The sequence below is a fragment of the Ptychodera flava genome, chromosome 2 (assembly GCF_041260155.1).
Source record: "Ptychodera flava strain L36383 chromosome 2, AS_Pfla_20210202, whole genome shotgun sequence".
In the NCBI taxonomy this organism is placed as follows: domain Eukaryota; kingdom Metazoa; phylum Hemichordata; class Enteropneusta; family Ptychoderidae; genus Ptychodera; species Ptychodera flava.
Window position 1 is genome coordinate 42,964,849 of NC_091929.1, and position 24,396 is coordinate 42,989,244.

The 24,396-nt window shown below is 37.4% G+C and overlaps 1 protein-coding gene across 1 annotated transcript; it reads left to right on the forward strand.

Moving 5' to 3' along the window:
• Positions 1 to 1,891: 1,891 nt before the first annotated feature.
• LOC139121509 (sialidase-2-like) lies at positions 1,892 to 23,522 on the forward strand. The gene is made up of 10 exons (XM_070686423.1): positions 1,892 to 2,034; positions 5,503 to 6,127; positions 7,352 to 7,391; positions 11,756 to 11,926; positions 13,139 to 13,274; positions 14,234 to 14,330; positions 15,296 to 15,376; positions 15,915 to 16,057; positions 17,173 to 17,364; positions 21,209 to 23,522. The coding sequence occupies exons 2-10, from the start codon at positions 5,797 to 5,799 to the stop codon at positions 21,548 to 21,550; spliced, it is 1,533 nt and encodes a 510-aa protein (XP_070542524.1). The 5' UTR covers positions 1,892 to 2,034; positions 5,503 to 5,796; the 3' UTR covers positions 21,551 to 23,522.
• Positions 23,523 to 24,396: the final 874 nt, after the last annotated feature.

Below are 24,396 nucleotides of genomic sequence, written 5' to 3' on the forward strand. Positions count from 1 at the left end.
CGCTAAAAAGTGCCGCTGATATACAGCTGATACAGGTCCTTGACAATATACGCTAGGAATTAAAACTTTCAGACGGCACATGTACTTTGATGGCCTTCCGCATTTATCCTCCAACAAAAATTCTTCGTGTTTGACAGAACATTCCTCCCTGTCACGGGGGAACTATCGACCTGAATTTGCAAGCTGGATGTCTCCATAACAATCATGTAATGCACTTGTAGAACTGGCTTCGATGATTTCATTGAAGTTGTGATACCCTGCATCTTTAGGAATGTCAACCTCTGAGGAGTGTACATTATGTTATACATTCCAATTCGGAGGGAAAGGAGTGTGTCTGCACTTTGAAGCATGATGACTTTCGGCGTTTATCACACTCCTTTAGTAGTATAATTTGTAAAACATCGGACAGTCATTTTGCATCCAGGGACCGTTAGGCCATGCGACAGAACATACAAATATAAGCAAGGTAAAAAGAGAAATAGAAATGATGTAATTCTTCATGTAGTCTCATACAGAATTATACAATTGGCCAATACTGAACTATGAGACGTTTCGCAGAAAGAGAAGACGGGAAAAGGTTTTTGCGTATGTGCTCTGTAACACCTTCATGAAAGAAAGGATTATGGCAATCCAAACTTGGTGGCGCCCTACTTCATAGTTGGAAAAGTGACGCAAACTGACTCAATTACCGGTTAGATGAAAATGATATCAACTGTAACTATGAGCGCAATCATCGAAAAAAATGTCAAGCATCTGATGATGATAAAGATGATGATGATGATAGTAATGATGATGATGATGATGATGATGACGATGATCTGTTGTTGATGATGATGATGATGATGATGATGATGACGATGATGATAATGATGATGATAATGATGATGATGATGATGATGATGATGTTGATGATGATGATGATGATGATGATGATGATGATGATGATGATGATGATGCAAAATGAATAATAATTCATCCAATTCATTCATCCTCTGAATGATTGTAGATAAACTTTGCGTCAGAGAAATCACGATCAAATATTGGAAGAGAGAACATTTATTACAACCAGATAAGAGAAAGTGAATGTTTGAAAAGGCGTAAGATAAATAAGTTTGGTTGTAGGCCTAAACAAATTTTACACTGTCTACACAAATTGTACAAAATATACAACTCGAAGGAACACATGTAAGGCAAATTTACTAATATTTCCCCATGTATTTTCTATTTACTAGGATTTGTTGAAGGATGGGGAATATCTTTCATGTCATGAACTCCGTTACTGAACAAATCTTTATGACTAAACTTCAAGCCTTGTGTGTATGATTGAAGTACCCTTTATAACAAACAAACAAAAACAAACTATTCCGTAACATTTTATTTTTACTTTCTTGAAATTCACGTCTCTTTAGGAACTTTACGAAATTCCAGTGAAATGTTGCTGCTTGGCTGCAATGCAGCTCCCGGGGGAGGGGGGGTCCACACTTCCATGGGCTTGCTGTGTACAATTTTGATAACGGTTTGACCAGTCCGCTCTCTATTTCGCATTTATCAGTAAACCAACAATCACCTGTGGTCTATTCCGCTCTGCGTCTATCTATGCGCCCCCCCCCCCCCCCCCCCATAGACTTCTGTACATATGTACACACAACCGCTGTAGGCTAAACCGCTATAAACCGCGTCATGGTGTACGGACAGGCGCAGGACACGTTTCTGGTATTTGCAATTTTTAACACAGAAAGCCAGGCGTGTTTCCTTTACAAGACACGTATTGATATACATAATGTGGTTTCCCATCGATCACGTATGCAACAGATCGAATCCTTTCAAAACTGACTTCTATCTGAATACGTGGCAACCTTCTTGTGTATATTGATAACCACAAAGTTAAGGGGTCTAGTCGTAAGTTTTGATTTGGTGTGCGACGTACCACAGGTTGCTCGGTTGCTCAGCTCGACAACCCATCCCAGGAATACAACCACAAAGAATTCGGCGTGAAGTCTCCCACGAAGGAGACTTTCGTGTCAACTGACACAGGTAAGACGTGATATTTGATGTAACACATCCAAACACACAATTCGCGCTGTGTTATCCCGCTTTACGGCGGTGCAGCGTAACTCGTCGACTGGTGACATCACTGTCGCGCACCTCAGACCCCCGGGCTCAGACCTCGCCAATCAAGCACAAACATGCCGAATGACCGGTCGTGAAAGTGGATGATACAGTTTCGTAACTGTTCTTTATGTAGGCAAAGTCCCGTTCAGGCCGTCAATAGACGTTGCACAAGAATATCCTTGAGAGTATTTATGGACAGTCGAAAGATTTCGTTGCCAGTCAGTGTTGTCATAGTTTGAGTGAATTACAATTTCATTTTCAGGATAAGATTCGTTGCCAAGTTCGGAAGCTGGGACTTGTTGCCAAGTGTGTGCCTTCTCGGCAATACATGGCTTTCTTTAGCACCACGTAATAACACCAGAAAGGTTCAAAGCAAACAGGGTTGATTGCGTTCTATAAGAATTCGGTTCTTGTTCTACTTCGAGGAATAATGGTGTGATTCCAACCAAGAGCGTTCATAGTCTCAAGCATTAAACTTTAAAGGACCAGTGCCTAAAACTTTCGATGGGTTTTACACTAATCCCCAAAGCACGTTGAGACACATAGTGTTCAGCTTGTCAACTCGGCCTAAATTGCATTGTTGTTGTTGACAAGTGAATTTGCTTTTTGTAGACAGTCCATAGAAATTCCGCTTCAAATTCCCACTCTGATGTCAAACTCTAGAAAATAACCGAATCATACCTCCTACTCACCCCATTGGGCCTTTTCAAGTTGACCCAAAATGTAAACAATTACAATGCATTTTACAGTATACATGCTACATTGACAAGCTAAATAGTAAATGTTTGGGGAGTAGACAACTTGCAAGTAACATTCAAAACAAAGATGGTGGGGGAAAAATCATAAGGTACAGCTACTGGTCCTTTTAGGGCCAGAGTTTGTCATGTAAAACAGGGGCAGCCAGCAAGCTGATTATGAGAAATTGAAGCCGTAGAAATATATTGGAGAAAATTTAAATTTTATCATAAAGTAATTGTTGTTGGTAAATGCCCTCCCACTATGATTTGAAAATGTCCCCTCTTTTTCCCCTCTCCTCACTCTGGCCAGTAAGTATCCCTACTTTTCCGTCTCCTCACAAAAACTTCCCTCTGGTTTCTTCCCACTTCAAAGTTCTCACTCTGATTGATATCTTTTCCTCTGACCCATTCATTGATTGGCAAACTCTACAAAAACAGTTGAATCCTACCTCTTGCTTGCCCATTGGGCCTTTTCAAGTTGAACCCTGAGCCATAGTATGAAATTTCCCCCACTGCCTGTCCACCTGTTCACACACTGAAACAGCGGAACTATGATGTTGGCAGACAACATACTTCAGAGTGAACAGGTTTTGTTTACTCCCTAGTCTGTAACAAATATGTGAAAATGACCAACTGGCCCCAAAGCTAGACGATACACAGCTCCTGAAAGTGTTTGCACCGAGAGCTGATGATGAGACCACAGCACTTGAATGTGTACAAAACTGTGTTTGTGATATTCAAAATTGGATGTTGGAACATAGGTTGAAACTTAATGACAACAAAACAGAAGTTGTGATTTTTGGTACCAACAACAGCTCGCCAAATTACAATGTAACTTGTGAATATGTTCAATTGGTAATGACAGAATCAAATTGTTAACAAGGTTCGTAATTTAGGAGGATATCTTGATTCGACCTTGTCGATGGAGCACCATGTCAACCAGATTTGTAAAAAAGCCAGTCACAGCTTATACAACCTCCGACGTATTCGTCATTATTTGAATAAAGACACTACTGGAATTCTTGTTCACGCTCTCATTAGCTCCCACCTCGACTACACCAATTCAATCTTATATGGCATGCCAAATCAGCATTTTAATAAATTACAGCGTGTCCAAGATGATGCAGCAAGAGTGGTAATGCATCTGAGAAAGTATGATGGTGTGACTGACTCACTGATCCAACTACACTGGCTTCCAGTAAAGGCCAGGTTAATTTCAAAATTATCTTGCAGGTCTTTAAGGCTCTAAATGGTATGGCACCACAGTATATTTGTGACTTGGTAGAAAAAGTCAGCGTTAATAGGTATAATCTGCGGATAAATTCCGGTATGAATCTTGTAGTACCAAGATCTTTCAACAAGTACAATGATCGTGCATTTGCAGTCTGTGGTCCAAGGTTGGAACTCACTCCCACTTGAATTAAAGTGCATAACAGAAATTCAACCTTTTAAATCAAAATTAAAAACTTTTCTTTTTAAACAATTTTATCAACTGCACTGATTAATTTTTATTATTATTGGACATTTTATGAGATTTTTGTTTAAATCTTGTTTTGTATTTTTATTGAATGCAATACTTTTTATTGTTTTACTTGATGTAAAGCGCTTTTGAATATTTTATTGTAGAAAAAGCGCTATAGAAATATATTAAACATTAAACATTAAACATTAAAGCTCGAATCGATGTGGTTATGTTGATCCATCGCAATACAATTATTACTTTGTGCTTTTGATAGAAAGCTTTTATTAGCCAAAACACGTTTGCACAGCATTTCAGGTAGGTGAATGCTGACTTTATTGAAGTCACTGATGGCAATGGTGGTTTCTACAATAAAGTGTACTCAAAGGATTTATCAAATCCTTTGAGTACACTGTATTGTAGAAAACACTATCTCCATCTGTGACTTCAATTAAGTGCACATCCACCCACATCTACAGTGCGTTTCACCTAGGTACCGCAACTCAGCGTATGAGACGGACACAATCCACGTACAAAACAAACGATTAGCTTGGTTATCACGACACATTTAAAAGTCCCCGTCTCATTATGGGGCAGCCGCTCTGTCTAGACTGAGAGATACACTTTATCTACAATGTGTGTCTTTTTAGTTAGTTTCTGTTGAGAATAACTTCACCTCTTGAACTCTTAGCTGAAATTGTAAAAAAAACCCAGTTACAATGTAGATCAATTGTATCTCTCAGTCTAGACTGCGGCGGTCCTATGCTGGTTTACTGTAATCAATCGATGAGTCGGTAGCTTTGAAATGTGTCGTGATACCCAAGCTAATCATGTATTTTGTTCATGAAATTTGTTCGTCTCATACGCTGAGTTGCGGTACCTATGTGAAACGCACTGTAGGACCTCTCCTTACTTATGGTGTGTGTTAGCTACCCACTGATGTAGGTTTCAGTGGGAGTGTATTGTACTCCGTAACCCAAGAGGGGTGGTTCTAGACTAAGGATTTATCCATTTCTGCTTTTGTCAAAACAAGATTGTTTCTTTTTCCTCTGTCAACCAAGACCGGTAGTCTTGAAAGACCATACTATAATTTAACATGTCAATACCAATTCAAATTTTGAATGGTTGTGTAACTTCCACAACAGGTCTAGTGTAGTCCCATATTTCAAGATTTTCTCTCATCTTGTCTTACAGGGAAACATCGCCTTCAAGGAAATCCTGTTTTAACATCACAGGTTCCGACCGCAGATAAAATGTGGTTTAAAAGCTGAAGTACAGCATATATTGTATCCAGTAGCGTGTCACCATTTGTATGAATGCCCACTGGTACACACTTTAGTAATGATGGTACATACTACCTTCAAAGACTGAAGGATTTCTTTAACGACATCCAACATTTGTCATAGAATTATGACAAATCTTTGAGAGAGCTACAGCCGATTTTGATTTTGTTAAGTCAATGGAGGGAAAAAAAGTCTGTGAAGAAATATGAAGATAATAGTTAAACCCAAAAAGTTGGCACTCTTTGTCAGCTGTGTGCTATTTTTCATTCTTGTAAAACTCTACTGGTTTCCAAAATCAGAACCAAATCACTTTGATACAGACAATCATTTCCATGGTCCAATGGGACCTATTGTTGCTATGCAAAAACACAAACTACGGAGACAGAATGATCCTTTTAAAGCACCAATAGCGATACAGGCAAATCCACCGCGGCAAATGCAAGATTCGCCTTTGAGAAAAGTGGCAGCAAATGAGGCAAACTACAAACTACCAGTGCCATGGAATGACAAGAATGTGCACGTCTCTGAATTGATGAGTAAGTTGCTGACATGTTTCCATGGCAATTTTCCTTTCTTTGTGATTAGTGTAGGATGGAAAGCATGGGTTAAGTAGCTACTGACATATTGATAGACATATGGTAGATAGACAGAAAGATACATACTGGTATTTACTGTACAGACACATAAAGATACATACTGGTACTATAGACACAGAAAGATACTAGGCATTATAGACACATAAAGATACATGTACATATTGGTAGAGGTCTATAGACACAGAAAGATACATACTGGTACTATAGACACATAAAGATACATTGGTAGAGGGCTATAGACACAGAAAGATACATACTGGTACTATAGACATAAAAGATACTGGTACTATAGACATAAAGGTACATACTGGTAGTGGTACTATGGACACTGAAATACATACTGGTACTATAGACAGAAAGATACATACTAGTACTATAGACAGAAAGAAACATACTGGTACTATAGACTTAAAGATACATACTGGTAGTGGTACTATAGACACCGAAATACATACTGGTACTATAGATACAAAGATACATACTGGTACTATAGACACAAAGGTACACAACACACACGTATATATATATATATAGAGAGAGAGAGAGAGAGAGAGAGAGAGAGAGAGAGAGAGAGAGAGAGAGAGAGAGAGAGAGAGAGGATAGATATACGGTAAACAGAGAGGGATAGGTACATGTAAACAGATAGATGGATAATGCAGGAAAGTATTAAAGCTATCTGCTTATACCAAAGCTCATATGGTCATGTGATTACTGGGTCAGTCAGATCATATGACAAGTGCAAGTCATTAAAACTGTCCCATTACCCTCTGAAATCAGACCTCATAAATCTTGAATTTCAGTGTTTATCCCTTCAAGCTCTTCAAGTTTCCACCATAAAACCTGTACTGTTGCATCTGAACATGAACCACAGCAATAAACTTCATAAATGTAGACTTATTTGCTGCTAAGGTCAATATGGAAATTGCTTGTGTTCCTGAACCTGCCAAGTAAAGTGTGAGAGATTGTCTGCGAGTAGGTATTGTGATGGCAAGGATGCTGACATTTGAGGACACAAGAAGAATACTACCAAAATCACTAAACAGTCTATATAAGAGTAGATACTAGTACCATTGGCAAGAGCAGAGACATTTGAGATGTCAAGGTCAAAGGTCATCTGGTGTGAAAGGAGTAAATTTAAAGAGCATTTTTGTTTTACTGTTACAGATGTGTTCTCTGGGAATGAACAAGGTTATTCGGTTGCCAGGTCAGTGAAACTTTTTTTTTGTAAGTTTCTGTCAGTTTCTAGTTAATCTTAGAAACACAGTAATCCTTAGAATCAGCAACTTGGGGGCATCGGTTCTTTTACTTGGACTGTTAGAAATGAAAGTACAATATTCAGTGTGCTGTCAACACATCAAAAACTGCCAAGTTCATTTTAATCAGGTCAAGGCTAACAGCCCCTTGTAAGATGCCCTAGCTTGATGACCTCAAAGACGAAAAGAGGACCACATCTCATCAATAATTTAAACCATCTGAAGAAACCCTACTCTGCTTAAAGCTATAAACATAGTTATGCCATGAAATAATTTATTTTATACTTAGTAGACACAGTGCTACTAGTTCTACAATTCCAAATCAGAAGCGTAGATCATTTAGACCGAGAAGGACCACCATTCATTCAAAATGGTGAAATGAAGTCTATAACCATTGTCTGTACAATATTGATCAAAGAAATAAAGTGTCCTGTGACAATGCATGAAATATTACACGAATGTGAATCCTTGCTACACTAATGTAAATCCTTGACTGTACAGTTTCCATCAATACATTGTGACAAAGGGTATTATGCAGTGTAGCTACTTGATTTAATTACTGAAGTCACACAATTCTGCGTGACAACGATAGCACCAACACCACTGTACTAGATACAGCAGGACACCAATAGCTACTTCTTGAGATGGTTTAACTATGTATTAGCCCCACACATGTATTCACTTGTATTTACTTTTCATGTTATGTAAACAGGCCGGTGGCCTATATTACTGAATAAATGTTATTATCATAATAGTAATTTGGATGTAGCCATTAGATGGGCAGTTACTATTCAAAACAACCATAATAACACATGTAGCCACTCAATAGCAATGACAACTATTTATGTTGAAAAAATGTAGCCATAGTGTAGCAGTAACTGCTTGATATATTGTGACAACCATAATGAAAGAATGTAAACAATATGTAGCAATTACCACTTGACACATTGTGACAAGTATGTATATGAAACAGTGTGGCTACTCAGCTGTGTCTACTTCATATATTGTGACAGTCTCAGTGAGGCAATTTAACCTCCAAATACACAGTGACAACTCAATACATGTGACATCCGTAATGAAACTTGGAGCCATATTGCAACAATACAGCCACTAACTAGCATGGCAACAAAATACTTTGTGACAGTGACAGGGATAGAAATACTTTTTTATTTCTTGTGGCAAAAGTTTGCCACCGGATATAAAATCAGGTGGCAATTATGAAAAATCTGGTGGCAGTTTAACACATCATGTGATTGGTATAATACAACATTTTGTCATTGCCACATACTCATTCTAATTTATAAATTCTTGAAAATATGGTGAGTACACGTTACAAAAAGTCAACCCATAGTGCAGGCCTCGAAAAAATTTTTTTCAAACTTACTAACCGTGGGACACGTGAATTTCATTTTTACTTGGCCGAGAGGAAAAATTACTTGCCCTAAATTTTTAATAACTGTACCAGTAATTTGTAACAGAGAGCAAGAGTTTGGCCATATGAAGTGAATTCAAAGGGGGAAAAAACAGATTCAAACATGAACTACATCTTGTTAAAATGAAGGACTATTACCAAATCTGAAATGTCGCAGAAGAAATGTGAGAATACTTTAGTCTTTTCTGTAGATTAGGCCATCTAGAAAACATCTTTGAATTTGGAATTTTTCCACAACCTAATCCAAATTAAAATCTTTGCATAAGAGTAATAAGATTGTGTGATTTACAATGTGCATGGCTGGCTGCTGCTCTTTATTATCAAGCTGAGATCACAAACAACTGCTCTGCTACAGTGTTTATCTGGCCAATGCATACGCACATGTACATCTGCAACCCTTTTACCTGTTTACATGTTTGCTCATCTAACACAGCAGTCTTTCAAAGATTTATTTTGGTAAATGTATTCGTCAAGAGAGCAGATAAGATTCAAGTTTCGTTTTCATTACTCCTCAGTGCAGATTTGTTTTCTGTAAGTGAGAGCCGATCCCTAACAACCAAGGTCACGTAATTTGAAACTGTCTGCATCTCACGCACTAGGCCGCCTTGGTCGACTGAGTGATTTACGTTGAACAGTAAGCATTGCCGAGATCAATGGCTTCGAATAAGTTTACATCCATTTACCAAGCACATGGTGCAATTACACTATCGTGTGAAGCCGATCGATTGTCATACGACTCATACACTTGGCACAAAAAGAATGGCAACTACTGTCAAGAGCATACCACTTTACGGCATACACATACAAAACAGTGAATTCACTCCGTGTCGTCGGAGAGAACATGTCGCAAAACTCTATTTTTACGACTTTTTGTGTTTTACAACAGCAAGAACGATTATTTTGCGATGTCGGGCGGATCTTCATGGGTTTCCAGGAAAAACTTCTGAGAGTTGAAGGACTTACAATGATTGTATAATGAAATACATTTTCAAGGTCGAATTGTCCAGAGCTTAGTTAATTCAACCGCTGGTGCACTTGCCCGTCGGACGGGAAGCATATTGATTTTACTTGCCCGAACGCAAAATTCGCTAGCCACGGGCGTCGGGCGATAGGAATTTTGGAGCCCTGTACTGGCTAATGAATTGCAAGTATTTGTTATTATTTATTAATTCATGCAGGCTGCAGTTTGGCTTGTTTTCAAAATGTCACAACATGCTTTTATCTTGTGCCGTATGACTGCATATGCGGCTATCACAGAGGGCAACAACATGTCAAGTGTACAAAAGCTGCTGTCATCGATATGGAGATTAGCCAATCACAAGTTTGGATTCACGCTATGTTTTCATTCATGCCAAAATGTCGCAATTAGTTCGGGTTTTTTTGCTAATGAGTTTTTTCTTCCGCCGTCTGACAACGCGTGTTCCTTCAGTGTTCCTTCATTCAAGCCGTACAGGATCGATGACATGAGACCCAAAATTTAGTGGCAGAAAAATACCACCAGAAAAAAAATTTGGTGGCAGATTGACAGTTTTTGGTGGCAAATGCCACCATTGCCACCGATTATTTCGAACACTGCAGTGATAATTATGTTGCAACAGGCTACACAGTGATGTGGCAACCATGATGATACAATGTAACCATTTGATCAAGTGATGATACAATGTAACCGTTTGATATCAAGTGACAGTGTCAAAACTTAACACTGTTTAAAAATGAAAACACAATTTAAAAATCAAGTTTAAACTTGATTTCTTGTCCATGTTCAAGGAATCAATTATCAAATATTTATAATTTGAGTCAGTAATTCATAGCATTTCAAATATTTCAAGTTTTATAGGAAATGCAATATTGTGTTTTAGTTCAAATGATAAGAGAAGACCATCCAGTTTCCTGTAAATTGCTAGACTTTATAAACTATCACTGATGCATAAAGTGTAAAGAAAATTGCTCCTTGTCAACACATCAGTTGAATGGTTCTGTTGAAAGCATATCCCTTTCCTGTTCACAAATATCCATTGCCACGTAATATCATAGAGTAATCATTAACCAGACTAGAATGACAGTAAGAGATGATAAATATGGCCTAGTGGCAGTTTTTAGATTCTAGTGACCTGAACTGACCTTAAGCAGAGAGTGTTAACTGTCAATGAGAATTTTGATGAGCGGTGACGTGTCAGTTGAGTTACCAAGTCACTGTAAATTTGCATATACAGTAAAGCCTGTCTAAACCAAACCCTTCAGGGACGGATAAAATTGTTCAGTTTGGAGAGGTGTTCGGTTTATAGAGGTCCTTTTAACATAGAGTTCTGTTGGAATGGGACTTGGAAAAGGGTTTGGTTTAGACAGGTTTCCAGTTTAGACAGGGTTTGGTTTTGACAGGTTTCACTGTAATTATAAATGAAAGAATCCTACCTTAGCCGTGTTTACCTTTTGCTTGTCATGGCTCTATACAGTTAAGCAGTTTGCATTTTTGAATATCAGTACTGTATCACTTTGAAAATCAACGATCGGCATCAACAAGTACATGTGACGTAATTCTTTGAACCCAGAAAAAGTTTCGCATGTAACATTTCATGAAAAGTTGATAAGCAAGGCAAGTACTGTCTCTGCCTTCAGATGGCATTGATGTAAACAAAACAGACAGTGGAAGTAAATGAAACTCAGTAGTAGTTGAAACAGATGAGAGCAAACATATACATGTATATCAAATATAGGTCATATAATAATGTGGTCACGAATACCATAATATAGCTGTTACAGGCATTTTAAGGAATTTTCCCCATTAATGTTGCTAAAATTGGTTTTATTGATTCTTTATTTAGACAATGTGCCAAATATTATGTGGGGTTTTTCAAATAAATTGAGCTACCTGTTTCTTCCCAGGATCCCAGCCATGATTTTTCATGATGGAAAATTCCTGGTGTTTTGTGAAGCCAGGACGATGGTTGCAGACTTTGGACACATGGCGATTATTTCAAAGAGAGGATCTCTGCTCGCCAACAACTCAATAGTTTGGGAAGACAGTAAAATAGTTGTGCAAATACCAGCAATGAGGTGAGAGATACCAAACCATCAAACAGCTATCATATCCTTTTAAAGGTAGTTCGTGCCTCAAAATATGAAAGATTTCTTTTGCTCAAACGTTTCACGAACAAACCTTCAACATTCTCTTTCGAAACCAAGATCATTGACACCTCATTGACAACATTTATTTATAACATTGACATTCCATCTTGCCGTTGTCTGTTTCTCATTGAGGTTACAAACAATGACCGCTAGCATGAAGTCACAGATTGTTGATATCAAAGTTGCCGTTGACAAGCTTCTTTGACAACATCAATGACTGCTGTCATTGATAATATGAACTGTTTTCATTGATGACACCAACAGCTTCCTCAATGATATTTGTTACTTTCATTGATGACATTGTCTGCTTTCATTGATGATGCTATCTCTGTTGATTGACTGCATCAGTGACCGTGTCTGCCACATCAGTGACAGCTTTCATTGATAATGTCATTTAATGCTTTCATTGATTATGTCACCTGTTTTGATTGACTGCATCATTGACGGTGTCTGCAACATCATTGAGGACTTTCATTTTTGACATCATGGAGGGGCTTTCATTTAGGGCTTTCGTTGATGACATCATTGAATATTGTCATTGATGGTCCTACCTGTCGCTCAACTGCATCATTAATAGTATCTGTAACATTTAGGGTTTTCATTGACTACATTGAGGGCTTGCATTGGTTACATCTATTAATGGTTTTATATATGATATGCATCTTCATTGATTACATCAATGACTGCATTTATAATATCATTAAGAGCTTTCATTGATGACATTTAATGCTTTCATTGATGATGCTACCTGTTTTGATTGACTTCATCATTGACAGTGCCTATAAAATTGTTTTCATTGATGATATGTCATCATTGATTGCATCAATGACTACCTTTATAACATTTCATCTATGACATCATTGAATCTTTTCATTGATGATATTACGGGTCTTCATTGATTGCATCAATGACTTTGCAACATCATCAATGACTTTCCTTGTTGATTTTACCTGTCTTCATAACATCATTGACCGCATTCATTGATGATATTGTTTTCATTGCTCACAGCTTTCAGTGACAACAATGACTGCAGTAATTGACAATAGTGAATTGTTTCATTAATGACATCATAGATTGCTATCATTCAAGTTCATGTTTACTGATTATCTCTCATTTATTACTTACATTAATTTTTTTCAGGACGATGAGTCCCACTGCAGTCTACGATAAGATAAGAAACACCGTAGTGCTGATTTTCTTAATCATTGAAAGCACTCTTTCTGAAAGACAAATGGTGAGAGACGGAGAGCATCATGTACAAGTTGCAGTTGTCAAAGTGAGTCGTGTGATCGTAATCTAAAATTAGATTAAACATTGAGAAATCCTACTGAATAAAACTTTGTAAGTGATTGGTTATTTATATTCAATGTATATCTGTTCAATATCTGTTCAGTACATGTACCGTATATCAGCCCAGTACATGTATATCCGTTCAGTATATTAGTACAGTACTTGTACATGTATATCTTTTCATCTATTCAATATATATATATATATATATATATATATATATATATATATATATATATATATATATATATATATATATATATATATATATCTTTCAATATACCGGTATCTATTCAGTATATACGTGTATCTGTTCTATATCATCCTTAATGGCACATCTTAAGAACACTGGAATGCATACAAACATACAGCTTAGCATGGGCACTGAATGGTTCTACTACAGAATTGAAATTACCGATGTGTTCTACACACAAGTATGCGCAAGAGATCACATGATGGCGGTATAAACAAACCCATGTGTTGCAATACAGGAAATTCTATGGGCCTTTGCATATGTGGGTTTGTACCATGGTCAAGTCAGAGGTTAAACTATTTGTCAATCTTGCTGATACATTTATCAAGATTGAAAATAAATGTATTTGTAATTAATCTGTGAAGTCAGTGCAAGAAGAGAATTGACGTTGTTATTACCTTACTTAACCCTACTTGTCCCGTGCCCATTTTTTTTATGGTGAAGTTGGGCATCTGTACAGTGTTATGGGATGAACAGATTAAACTGACGGACTTCATATTACGGCAGGATGAGCGGCAGGGACTAACATAACAGCTGGAAGATTCACAAAACTATACAATTCTTTCCACAAAATTCATGAAAAATTAAACAACTAAACATTTTCAATAAATTGGTCATTGTAATTTGTTATTCTAACAAGAAATGAACGTTATATGTAAATTAATATATGTCATTTAATGTATATTTGATAGAGCCATGATTTTGGTAAAACGTGGACAAAATGGCGTGACATCACAGAATCTACTGTCAACACCATCAAAAACCCCAAAGCCTCAGCCTATGCTCCAGGTAAGTATCCAGACGTTTTTCCCAACCACTGCACCTCCCAACAATGATTCATCATCAGAAGTTCTTGTTCTTTCCCATTTTCATCATTATTTTAGACATGTACAAATACGTTATGCAAGAATAGACTATTTTAAAGTATAAACTCACAGTCACTGTAACAAAAACTCTCAATTTCTGAAATTCACATTTAAATATTTTGTTATAATGTATACAGAATTTATTCATGTACATTTTTCTTTGGAGGCTATTATATCTTGTCCTAAGCAAAGAAGTTAATTTGTCTTTCACATAATAATAAGTATGTGGATATGATGTAATGTTAATTCTTAATACCTTAAATATGATTTTGCCACCTAAATGAGTCATAAAAGTCAGGCGGTTTACATATTGTAAATATGGCAGATTTCTACAGGTGAAACATGGAGATTACAGAAACCAAATTAAAGTTTTAGGTTACAAAAGATATTTACACCAGAAATGCCTGAAACATTGTTTTTGTTAAGGCACGTAAATGTTACCGGGGTTCCCCAGTCTTTTAGCGGTATTCCCCTTGGTATAATAATAATAATAATAATAATAATAATAATAATAATAATAATAATAATAATAATTTATTCATTTGTAAAGCGACTAAATCCACACAAATAGTGTGATCAGAGACGCTGGGTAAATACAATCAATTTTAAAAAGGTTACACCATCAAGTATATCAATGCAATCAGATTAAGGGACAGTAGAAATGTTACATGGTTCCTAAATCATTTACCAATGTTCCCCAACCTTAGCAAAAACACTGAAAAGTTGAAAAGATGTATAAGTCTAGCTAGTTTCAAGAACACACAACTTTTTGCCATGAAAACGATTACTTTTGCATTAAAAGTGTCTGGGATTTTATGTATCTAAGATAGTATTTATTTAACATTGCTGTTCATTTGTCCACTTTTTCCATCTTTTAATCTGGTACAGGCCCTGGCCATGGCATACAGTTGAAATCTGGAAGACTACTTATTCCCGGAAATCATTATCAGAAAGATTGGAGTGGTCTTGGTAAGTTTGATTTTCTATTTGTCAGTGATGAGTGCTGTGTTCCAATGTTGCGTTCAATGTAGGCAAACCTGAACAACACCAGGTACAATCTCCCTCACTGACCCCTGTATCCCTTTTCCTGCCAGACACTATCACTTTCCCATCAGCCAAGTCAGTAAAAAGCGGCTTTGAGCCAAAAGCATGTGTATTTGACCCACTTGGCTTGGTACAGTATGTTATAGCAGCTTTAGTCGGTAAAAATCATGTTTACAGTATCTTTGTCTTCAGGGACATTAAAATCTTTGTTAAAATGCATCATATGGGACATGTTTTGTTTCACCAGTTTTAACCAACTTGACCTGACGGTGAAATATTGACTTTGCAGGAAAAGGATATGGGAAAATTTCCTCCTTTTTTTGTGGTACAAAAATTATTAAAACATCAAGACTTGTAGCTATTGTCCCGTCGTGAAATCAGATACACTAATAAAACGATTTGATGAAGAACCTCAAGATGTATCTCAATGTCACTGACTCTGTGTTTGCCTTTTTTGGCACAGTTGGTCCAAAACAGTTGTTCAACAACAGCGACTACAGCAACGTTATTTACAGCGATGATGGCGGTGATACCTGGCAGATGGGAGGAATACTGCCAAGGTCCAGAGACGAAGAAGGAAGAAAAATATTTGCCAATGAAGCACAGGTTAGTCAGATGGTCCTTGAAAACTCAACATTGAATACTTTATGCTTCTGTCATTGTTGGTGAATATTTACCCGGTATGATAAGGCCAAATGAAAAACTGTGTGTCTATGTGTGTGTTTTCACAGATTTTGTCAGATTTCATGCACGTGCCACTTCAGACAATGCTGCCTAAAATTCAGACAAATTTTGTTATTGCATGCAGTGTTGTTGTTGCAGCTTGTAGTCTGAGCCATAAATTCATATGAATAAGTATGACTTTTAGTAGCCGTTATAGCACTAGCAGGTTTTATTTTTGTCATTTATTAGTAAAATACAGACAAATATCTATTTATGCATAGTAATGAGAGAAAAAATTACATCATTTGCGATTGGCACTATTCTTTTTGCCTAATCACCGTGCAATACCATCAGTGTATGTTATCAGTACTCTAGTCATCTACCTACTTCCAACCACCTCTACCCCAACCTCCCCCTCACCTCATAGCATGAAGGGGTATAGACAGAGGAAGAAGATGTATGGCAGGCAAGAACTGTATTTGTACATTTGTACAGTAACCAGAATACAGTGGAATGTTTAGGCAGGCAGGGTAAACCTTTCAATAACTTGAACTGAAAAAGCAAGTTTTTAATAAAATAATTTTAAAATGCTTCAGGTTTTCGGCAATGTGATTTTGACTTATTTGTATATTCATCGCCATTTTATACAAGTGACAAGATGGCTGCCTCTAGTTGCCTAGTGATGGTGTTTGGCAGTTATCTCAGTGATGGGTGGAACAAATGTACTTATTATTGAAATAGAGAAAGTAGGGCATATGTTCTATCAATTAAAGTTAAAAGGATATATAAACCTAATTTACCTACAGAATAAACAAAGATATTGTTGAATATTCAAATATTGCATTAAGAAATAATTGCATTAAAATTTGCAAAATTTCTTGAATAGTTATTGAAATTACTGTGCCATAAATAATTCACAGATGACTGAATACAGCAGAGCCACAATGCTAGGTAATTGTTCCCAGATGACTAGTTCAAATAATTGCTAATTGAGATAATGGATATTTTGATAACTGCTTATATCGCTTCCATTTCTTGAATCAATATGACACTTTCAGGTAGCCGAGCTAGACGATGGAGTCATCGTAATGGGCATACGTACTTTAGATCATCATCAGTCGCGAGCTCAGGCGTTCAGTCATGATGGTGGCATGACATTTAGCAAAGCTGAAATTATTCCCAATCTTGTAGAACCAGGATATAAAATTCAGAACAGAGTTTTGAAGCCTAGGGTGGCACCAGGCTGTCAGGTAAGGAACACAGTGGATACAATGGTGTTGTAAAATTATTATGAGTTTCTGTGGCTTTAACCCTTTGAGAGCCAAAGTCAACTTTTGTTGCCTTCATAAAATATAGTGCAGACAATTTTCTTTCAGATCAAGACAATTTCTTTTCAGATTTTTCCCAAAATTTTGGTAAAAAATTGTAGTCAATGACAAGTTACAACCTTTTGCTCCAAAATTACAAAAACAATTACAGAAAAATTCATGAAAATTTGTAAAATGTTGCACTAAAATTTAGGTGGTAAAATTTACAGCTCTAAAAGGGTTAATGACATTTGGTTATATGTATTTATTACACTCATCATATATGGAACGACACTCCTCCATTGGATTCAAAGGTAACTGTTAACCCAGAACTATTTTTGAACCGCATGACAGTGATTCAAAAATATATTCATGGGCTGTTCAATGAAGAAAAGTTTTATTGTACTTGGGCCTCAGCCCAAGTACATTTGTTTTCATTCCGTGGGAAAAAACTCTGTAAGGTATAACCATTTCTGGCTGAGACCAGGGAGGGCAAAATGCCTTGGCTTCATCTTTCTTGGCATAATAAATGGCGTAATGATGTTAACTGAATGGAAGTGCTGCTCTCAGCCAGTCTTGAATAAGTGAGATGTGAATATTAATGCTTCTCTATCTGAGTTTTTGCCACAAAATCTTCTGAATATAATCAAAATGTGCATCGAAATGCAACAATTAATGCACCCTCCGTTTCCTATGCGATGGCACGACCCTTGCTACACCCACTGGACGAGCCAAAGTGGGAGGGGTAATTTCAGTTTGGTCGAACAAGAGGGCTCGAGACCAGAATTTAACATTTAAACTTGAAACATGTTTAATCACTGACAAGATGTGGACTAGTTTTAATCAAACTAAAATTGTGAAAACGAAAGGTTTTATATCCCGGATACAATGAAAAACATTACGACTGGAAACTGCACCCCCAGTTGAGAATAGTAATGCCCACAGCGATGGAGAACACTTATCCTTGAGCTGAGAAAACCAGACCGTCATTTCGAAATAGAGCTGCAGATTCGAGAAGCTCGTTCAAAATAGCTAGGTACACCCCATAAAGGGGTGGTTTCGAGTTTTGAGGGCAAATTTCGCCTCCTTCATATAGAAATCGTACGTTTGTTTTTCCAGGAGAGCACACCATTTGACACAAAATTTGCATGTAAAGGGGTCGCCAGTAAGCACGTGGTCAAATCTGGCATAAGAAACAATATGAAATGTTGGGTAAAGCCAGTCCAAAATAAACTGATTTGAACTTTTGTGTTTTGTAATTTATACTACTGCAGTAACATTACCTTTTTTGACAACATCACACAATGTAATACGTTTTGAAACTGAATACTCCGACGTATTCTGTGTCTCCTTTGCTAAAAAATACGGCATGCCGATTACCATGTAAGGAAATGATGACGTCAAGACCGTGACAGATTTGTAGTACGTTTGGTCCTGGATCGATGGTGCACGAAGTTTTGTCAAGGTAGCTTGTGTATTTATTTCCTAAATGGGAGAATTAGGGTCGATCTAAACGAAGGCCGAAGAATGTTATGATACTCTAAGCGAGCTGAACTCTACGTTCCAGTCTTTTATTCTTTTTTCGTAAATAACCGTCGATGTCGGCAACTCTCTCGCTAGCCCTGCGTACGTACGCAGTGTACGCTGTGTGTTAGGAACGCACACAGGGAATGCACAGCGTACACTGCGTACGTACGCAGGGCTAGCGAGAGAGTTGCCGACATCGACGGTTATTTACGAAAAAAGAATAAAAGACTGGCATTTTTGGAAGCGATCGAGTAGCTGAGGTAGGCAGGGATACGACTTGGGCCCAAGAACGCTGAATTTCGGCAGTAATTTGGCTTTTTACGTCAAGTCCAAAAATGGATTTGAAGTCACCAACTCTACGTACGGGTCTTTGCAGGGCTGTGGTGAGCGGGGCTATCGCTAGCCCTGCGTGCGATGCTGTGTGTTAGCTGTAGCACATAGCATCGTACGCAGGTAGGGTCAACATGGGGTCGCAGCCATGTTGCCTCAAAACTTATTTCTGTCTGCACTCAAAACTCAAAAATGTCGGATATGAACCTGAAAAATCGATGCAATTTTGTCAAACTTCGGCGAAATTTCAGCCTATAGACAAAATTTCATCTAGGTAAGGTAAATTTACTGAAATTTGATCGACAAAATAGAGCTAGAGGTCTGATTTTTGGTATATAGGAATAACTTAGCAATACAATTATGACAAAATGTGAGGTGACCTCAATGACCTTTGACCTCAAATATATATATTTGTCCCCAACTCAGTAACCACAAGTGCTACATTCTTCATATTTGGTATGATAAGACACCTTATGACACCACATATTGTACCTCATTAATTATGCGCATATCTAATTTTGAGCGAGCCAATAGAGCTAGAGGTCTGATTTTTGGTATATAGGAATAACTTAGCAATACAATTATTTTGACAAAATGTCACGTGACCTCAATGACCTTTGACCTCAAATATATATATATTTGTCCACAACTCAGTAACCACAAGTGCTACACCCTTCATATATGGTATGATGGGACACCTTATGACACCACATATTGTACCTCATCAATTATGCACATATCTAATGCTGAGCTGGATGTCCGACTTTTGGTATATAGGGATAACTATAGGGTAAAAATCTAAATATGCCCATCTAAATATTAGACATCTACCATCGAGAACAAAAGAAATTTGCTGTAATTTGAATATTTAAGGAGTTTAAGCATTTCCACTATAAATAAAGAACCCCTGCCTCAAACTCCACAAAAGTTGCTAGACATATTTTGCCGTTGTCATGTCATTGCTTCGTTTAATAACCAGTTAATCAAATGCCTAATTGACAGGAGGAAATTCAAGACCATATTTGAATAGTTGTATATATTGTCCTCAAAATTACTCTATCACGGCCCAAGTACTCATTGCCTTAAGCAATACTGCCTTGTTTTGTTTGTTTTTTGTTGGATTTTTGTCTATCACGGTAATCATGCATATGCTTGTCATTTATAAATCTAACTAAATGTGAAAATTGTGAAAATTATGCAGGGGAGACATGTGCTTAAAACATCGTAGCACCAACAAGGGACTATGTATCCTTGAGGCAGGAGACTGTTTGCCATCTTTTAATACGTGAGGCAAATGCTCAGGCAAGTAGTCCCTTGTTGGGGCTATAACATATGATACACACCTCTGTGTACAGGACTCTGTAGAGATACATTGTATGTCTTCACAGCACTGAGATGAAGCATTTCTCTGAACTTTCTTTTGCCAATAAGCAAACACAACAACATTTGGATAAAAAATTGAAAGCCATCTGTCTGACACTATGTTTTCCTACTGGTGGCTACTTCTGGAAGATTTCCGTTTGGTGTGAAGATTTTCTGGAGAACAACATCAGTGTACTCATACATACCTTGTTCAAGTTTAATTTTTGGACAAAAATAGCGCTTACATATGCATACTCATTTGATGTCATATATTTCCAAAAGGCATGTCACAGGAAATGCGTATTGAAATAGCTTTAGGCCTCATCTTCCTGCCTGTTTTCATTTGTGTTACCTAGGAAATGAAATATATACAGCCATGCATAGAAACTTGCAGCTTTCTTGAGAAAACTGATTCTTTTGATGATGAGCACAAGGGAAATGAGTATGCAATAAAGAAGCTATTATTAAAATTCAGTTTCTGTTTGAGCTCATTTATATTTATGTTTTTATGATATCATTGATAATTATGTCACAGTTTGACCTTTGACCTTTTTGTTTCCTCCAATAGGCTAGCATCGTAACATTCCCAGCACCCAATGGAGCCCCTGGTAACAAAACATGGGCCCTATTTTCCAACCCAGCCAGTGATACATTACGGAAGTTTATGTCCATCCGGCTAAGCTATGACGGATGTAAAACATGGAGTAATCCGTGGACTATTTATCCATGGTACTCCGGATATTCTGACATGACTTACCTCGGTAACAGTGAGTCAGGACCTAAATTTGCAATCATCTATGAGGGCGGCCATCACACAGAAGTGGATCAGATCATGATCAAAGTTTTTACGTTAGATGCTGTATTGAAAGGTTTGACTGAGAAAAGATTTGTCTTCCATGGCGATGGCTAAACGCATGTATATAAAGTATACAGCACCCAGCCCAGGATATTTGGACAGGCTAATCCACATATAATGTGCAGACAACGGAACTACAGATGTGTAGACACTCTTATGTGTAGACAATGCAAGATATAGACAATCCAAGATACGCAGAAGGATGTTGAAAGATCTCTCCCTTAGCAGTTGAGCTGAGTAGACATTTGAATTGAGAAGACAAGGTGATAGCCTTGGGAAAACATTGCCAGGCAAGTTGAACATACAACCAAGTACTGCCTCAGCGTATTAGACAACATTTTGACAACATTTAGCATACATCTATGAGATGTCATCCTAAATATTGCCAAGTACAGGGAATCTTGTGTAGGACCACAGACCCTAGAGAAACAGTCTGTGTTAGAACCTGACCTGCCATTGTAAAACTTCATTACGCACAGTAAATATGAGTAGAAATTCTGCATACAATGAAAGAACAAAATCAATGGTGCTTCCTTGGATTAATCCTTTTAGACATGTACAGGGCTTAATCTACACATGTCAAAGGTCACCAGGGGTCAGAGTTCAAACTATAAAATCACATGTATTATCAGCACTGGTAGTCAAGTTTGAGAGAGTTAATACTAAGTCAGTCAGACATTGTTTTTGCAGAAATATTGCAATTGTTCAACCCTGATAATTGGGTTAAATAAACGTAATTAATCTTTCTGATCACTTTTTATTTTCGTAAAAACAATTTATTTTCACAGCAATAGAGTTAAATGAACAATTTGATAACTACTGCTAGGAACAACTGCTCTGCTGCAATATAAACGAACCTCATTTGACCATATTTGGATTAAATTATTTGTATGCAATATACACATTAATTATTTATAATGTACACTTATTATGCAATTTATATTATATGACAGTTCCAGAAAAGTTTAAATTTGAACATGTACAATTTAAGTGCTCTCAAGCAGGGGCCTAGGATTCCATCCTGACCCCCCATTCCTTGGGAATTCTGTTCAGTTCCCACATTTTGGGCCTCACAAGATGGAGCAAAACTTTGGGCAATTACCTGACCTTGGCTCTAGGTCATCAACAGCCCTTTCAGTTGATTATCATTTGTCGCCAGTGACCATATCAGTGCCAAGAGTTATTCACATGGACAACCACTGTACACTGATCTGTCCAATCAGACACTGGTACCTTGTGTGATGTCATGCATATATTATATGCAGCCAGTAATTTACCATTTCACAAACTTTGCTGTGTGCTATTGTATTCTTACCATTGCATATTATCAGGGATTAAGGTAGAATGCATCTTGGGGACAGATATTCTGACTCTCAAATTTTTACAATTCTTTCTGATATACAACTTGTGGGGGCTCATTTTAAAACTCATGAGTAAGAAAAAAATTTCACCGTCTTCATTTTCCGAAACTTGAAAATTTTATTTTTCCCCATAGAGCTAACACAGAGATGGCAGCCATTTTGAATTTCAAATGGTTGAAAGTTTCATTGAGAAAAGTTTTAGCAACTAAGCCAGTGATCATTAGGTGCTGGACAACCTATCTCTTGTTGGAACCAAGTGAATATGCTATGGCACTGGTCTTAGAGATCAGTGAATACAGTTTAACCTGCTCACCTCTGATTCCAAGTAAACTGGTCCACAATCATGGTTGACAACAATGGATTTGGGCCAAACCATTGTAGTGAAAGGGTTGGATTGTAAGAATAGAATATACACTTACCCCTCTGCCTAAACGCCGAACCTTGATAGTAGCTCTTAGCCCACTAGATACAAAATAGAAATGCTAACACTTGATTCTGTCAATATTCCTCGCCCAGGGCATATATCTGTATGTTATGTGTACCTGCTACCCGAAAGATTAGGTAGTCCCTAACATCTAACAATTACTTGACTTTTGTGATTTTGTAATTTAACAATCTATGCATTGATTTTTTACCAATAAATGTTTTTGTCTTGTGGCACTTGATGGCTTCCGTAATCTCCCCAGCAGCTAACTTCACAACAGAAATGATTGCAGCCCAGTCTTCAGATGGTTAGCACATTTTACACTGCATTTGGAGTAGCGGTGATATCGCAACGGTGCTAGTGGCGTCTATTGAAGGAGCTCAGGTCAAGGGTCACCGCCTGAGCGCGTTCGATAGCCACCACCAGCACTGCTGCGATATCACAGCTACATTTGAGTTGATGTTATTATGACTGACTGTGATATACAATGAGATAAGCAGACAGCTTCTGGGAAATTGATCATGTGACTGTCATGTGATCAATTATCCCAGAGTATGAAATACCTCTCGTCTGTTCATACATGTATGCAGTTTCTGCAGTAGTGTTTTTCAGTTTCTTGAAGTTGTTGTTCAAAAGTATTTCTTGATGCATTTTTGCAGTAAAAGACAGATTTCAATGTTTAACTCCATGTTTCGGTAACTCTGCAAGTATCAGCCAACTGTAAAATAACTTGAGTTGGCTGTGAGCAAGTTTGTATCTGCAGTGTTGCAATCTTGCCTCAGCTTGAAGTCACATAGATAATTACGTCAACTTCAAGCAAGGTTTAACCTGTTCAAACCCCAACCCCCCTGATTCCATGTAAACAGGTCTACCAGTACAATCATCATGAATAACAGTGAATTTTGAGCTGAACAGTGTTTGTGAAAGGGTTTAAAACATACTGTCTCAACAGCAAAGTGTGATCATTTCTGTTGTACCGCTGGTTGATGTTTTGTCATTTAAATCAAACCTTGGATTGCCCATAGACCGTAGAGAAAAACGTTTCTCTACGGTGTATGGATTGCCAGAACTAATAGTATTATTTGACATATGCAATGTATTTTTGATGCAATAAT

Coding starts and splice junctions, on each gene's coding strand:
- LOC139121509 (XM_070686423.1), top strand. CDS start 5,797: ATGAAGATAATAGTTAAACCCAAAAAGTTGGCACTCTTTGTCAGCTGT. Junction 6,128..7,351: donor GCACGTCTCTGAATTGATGA/GTAAGTTGCTGA, acceptor TTACTGTTACAG/ATGTGTTCTCTGGGAATGAA. Junction 11,927..13,138: donor GTGCAAATACCAGCAATGAG/GTGAGAGATACC, acceptor AATTTTTTTCAG/GACGATGAGTCCCACTGCAG.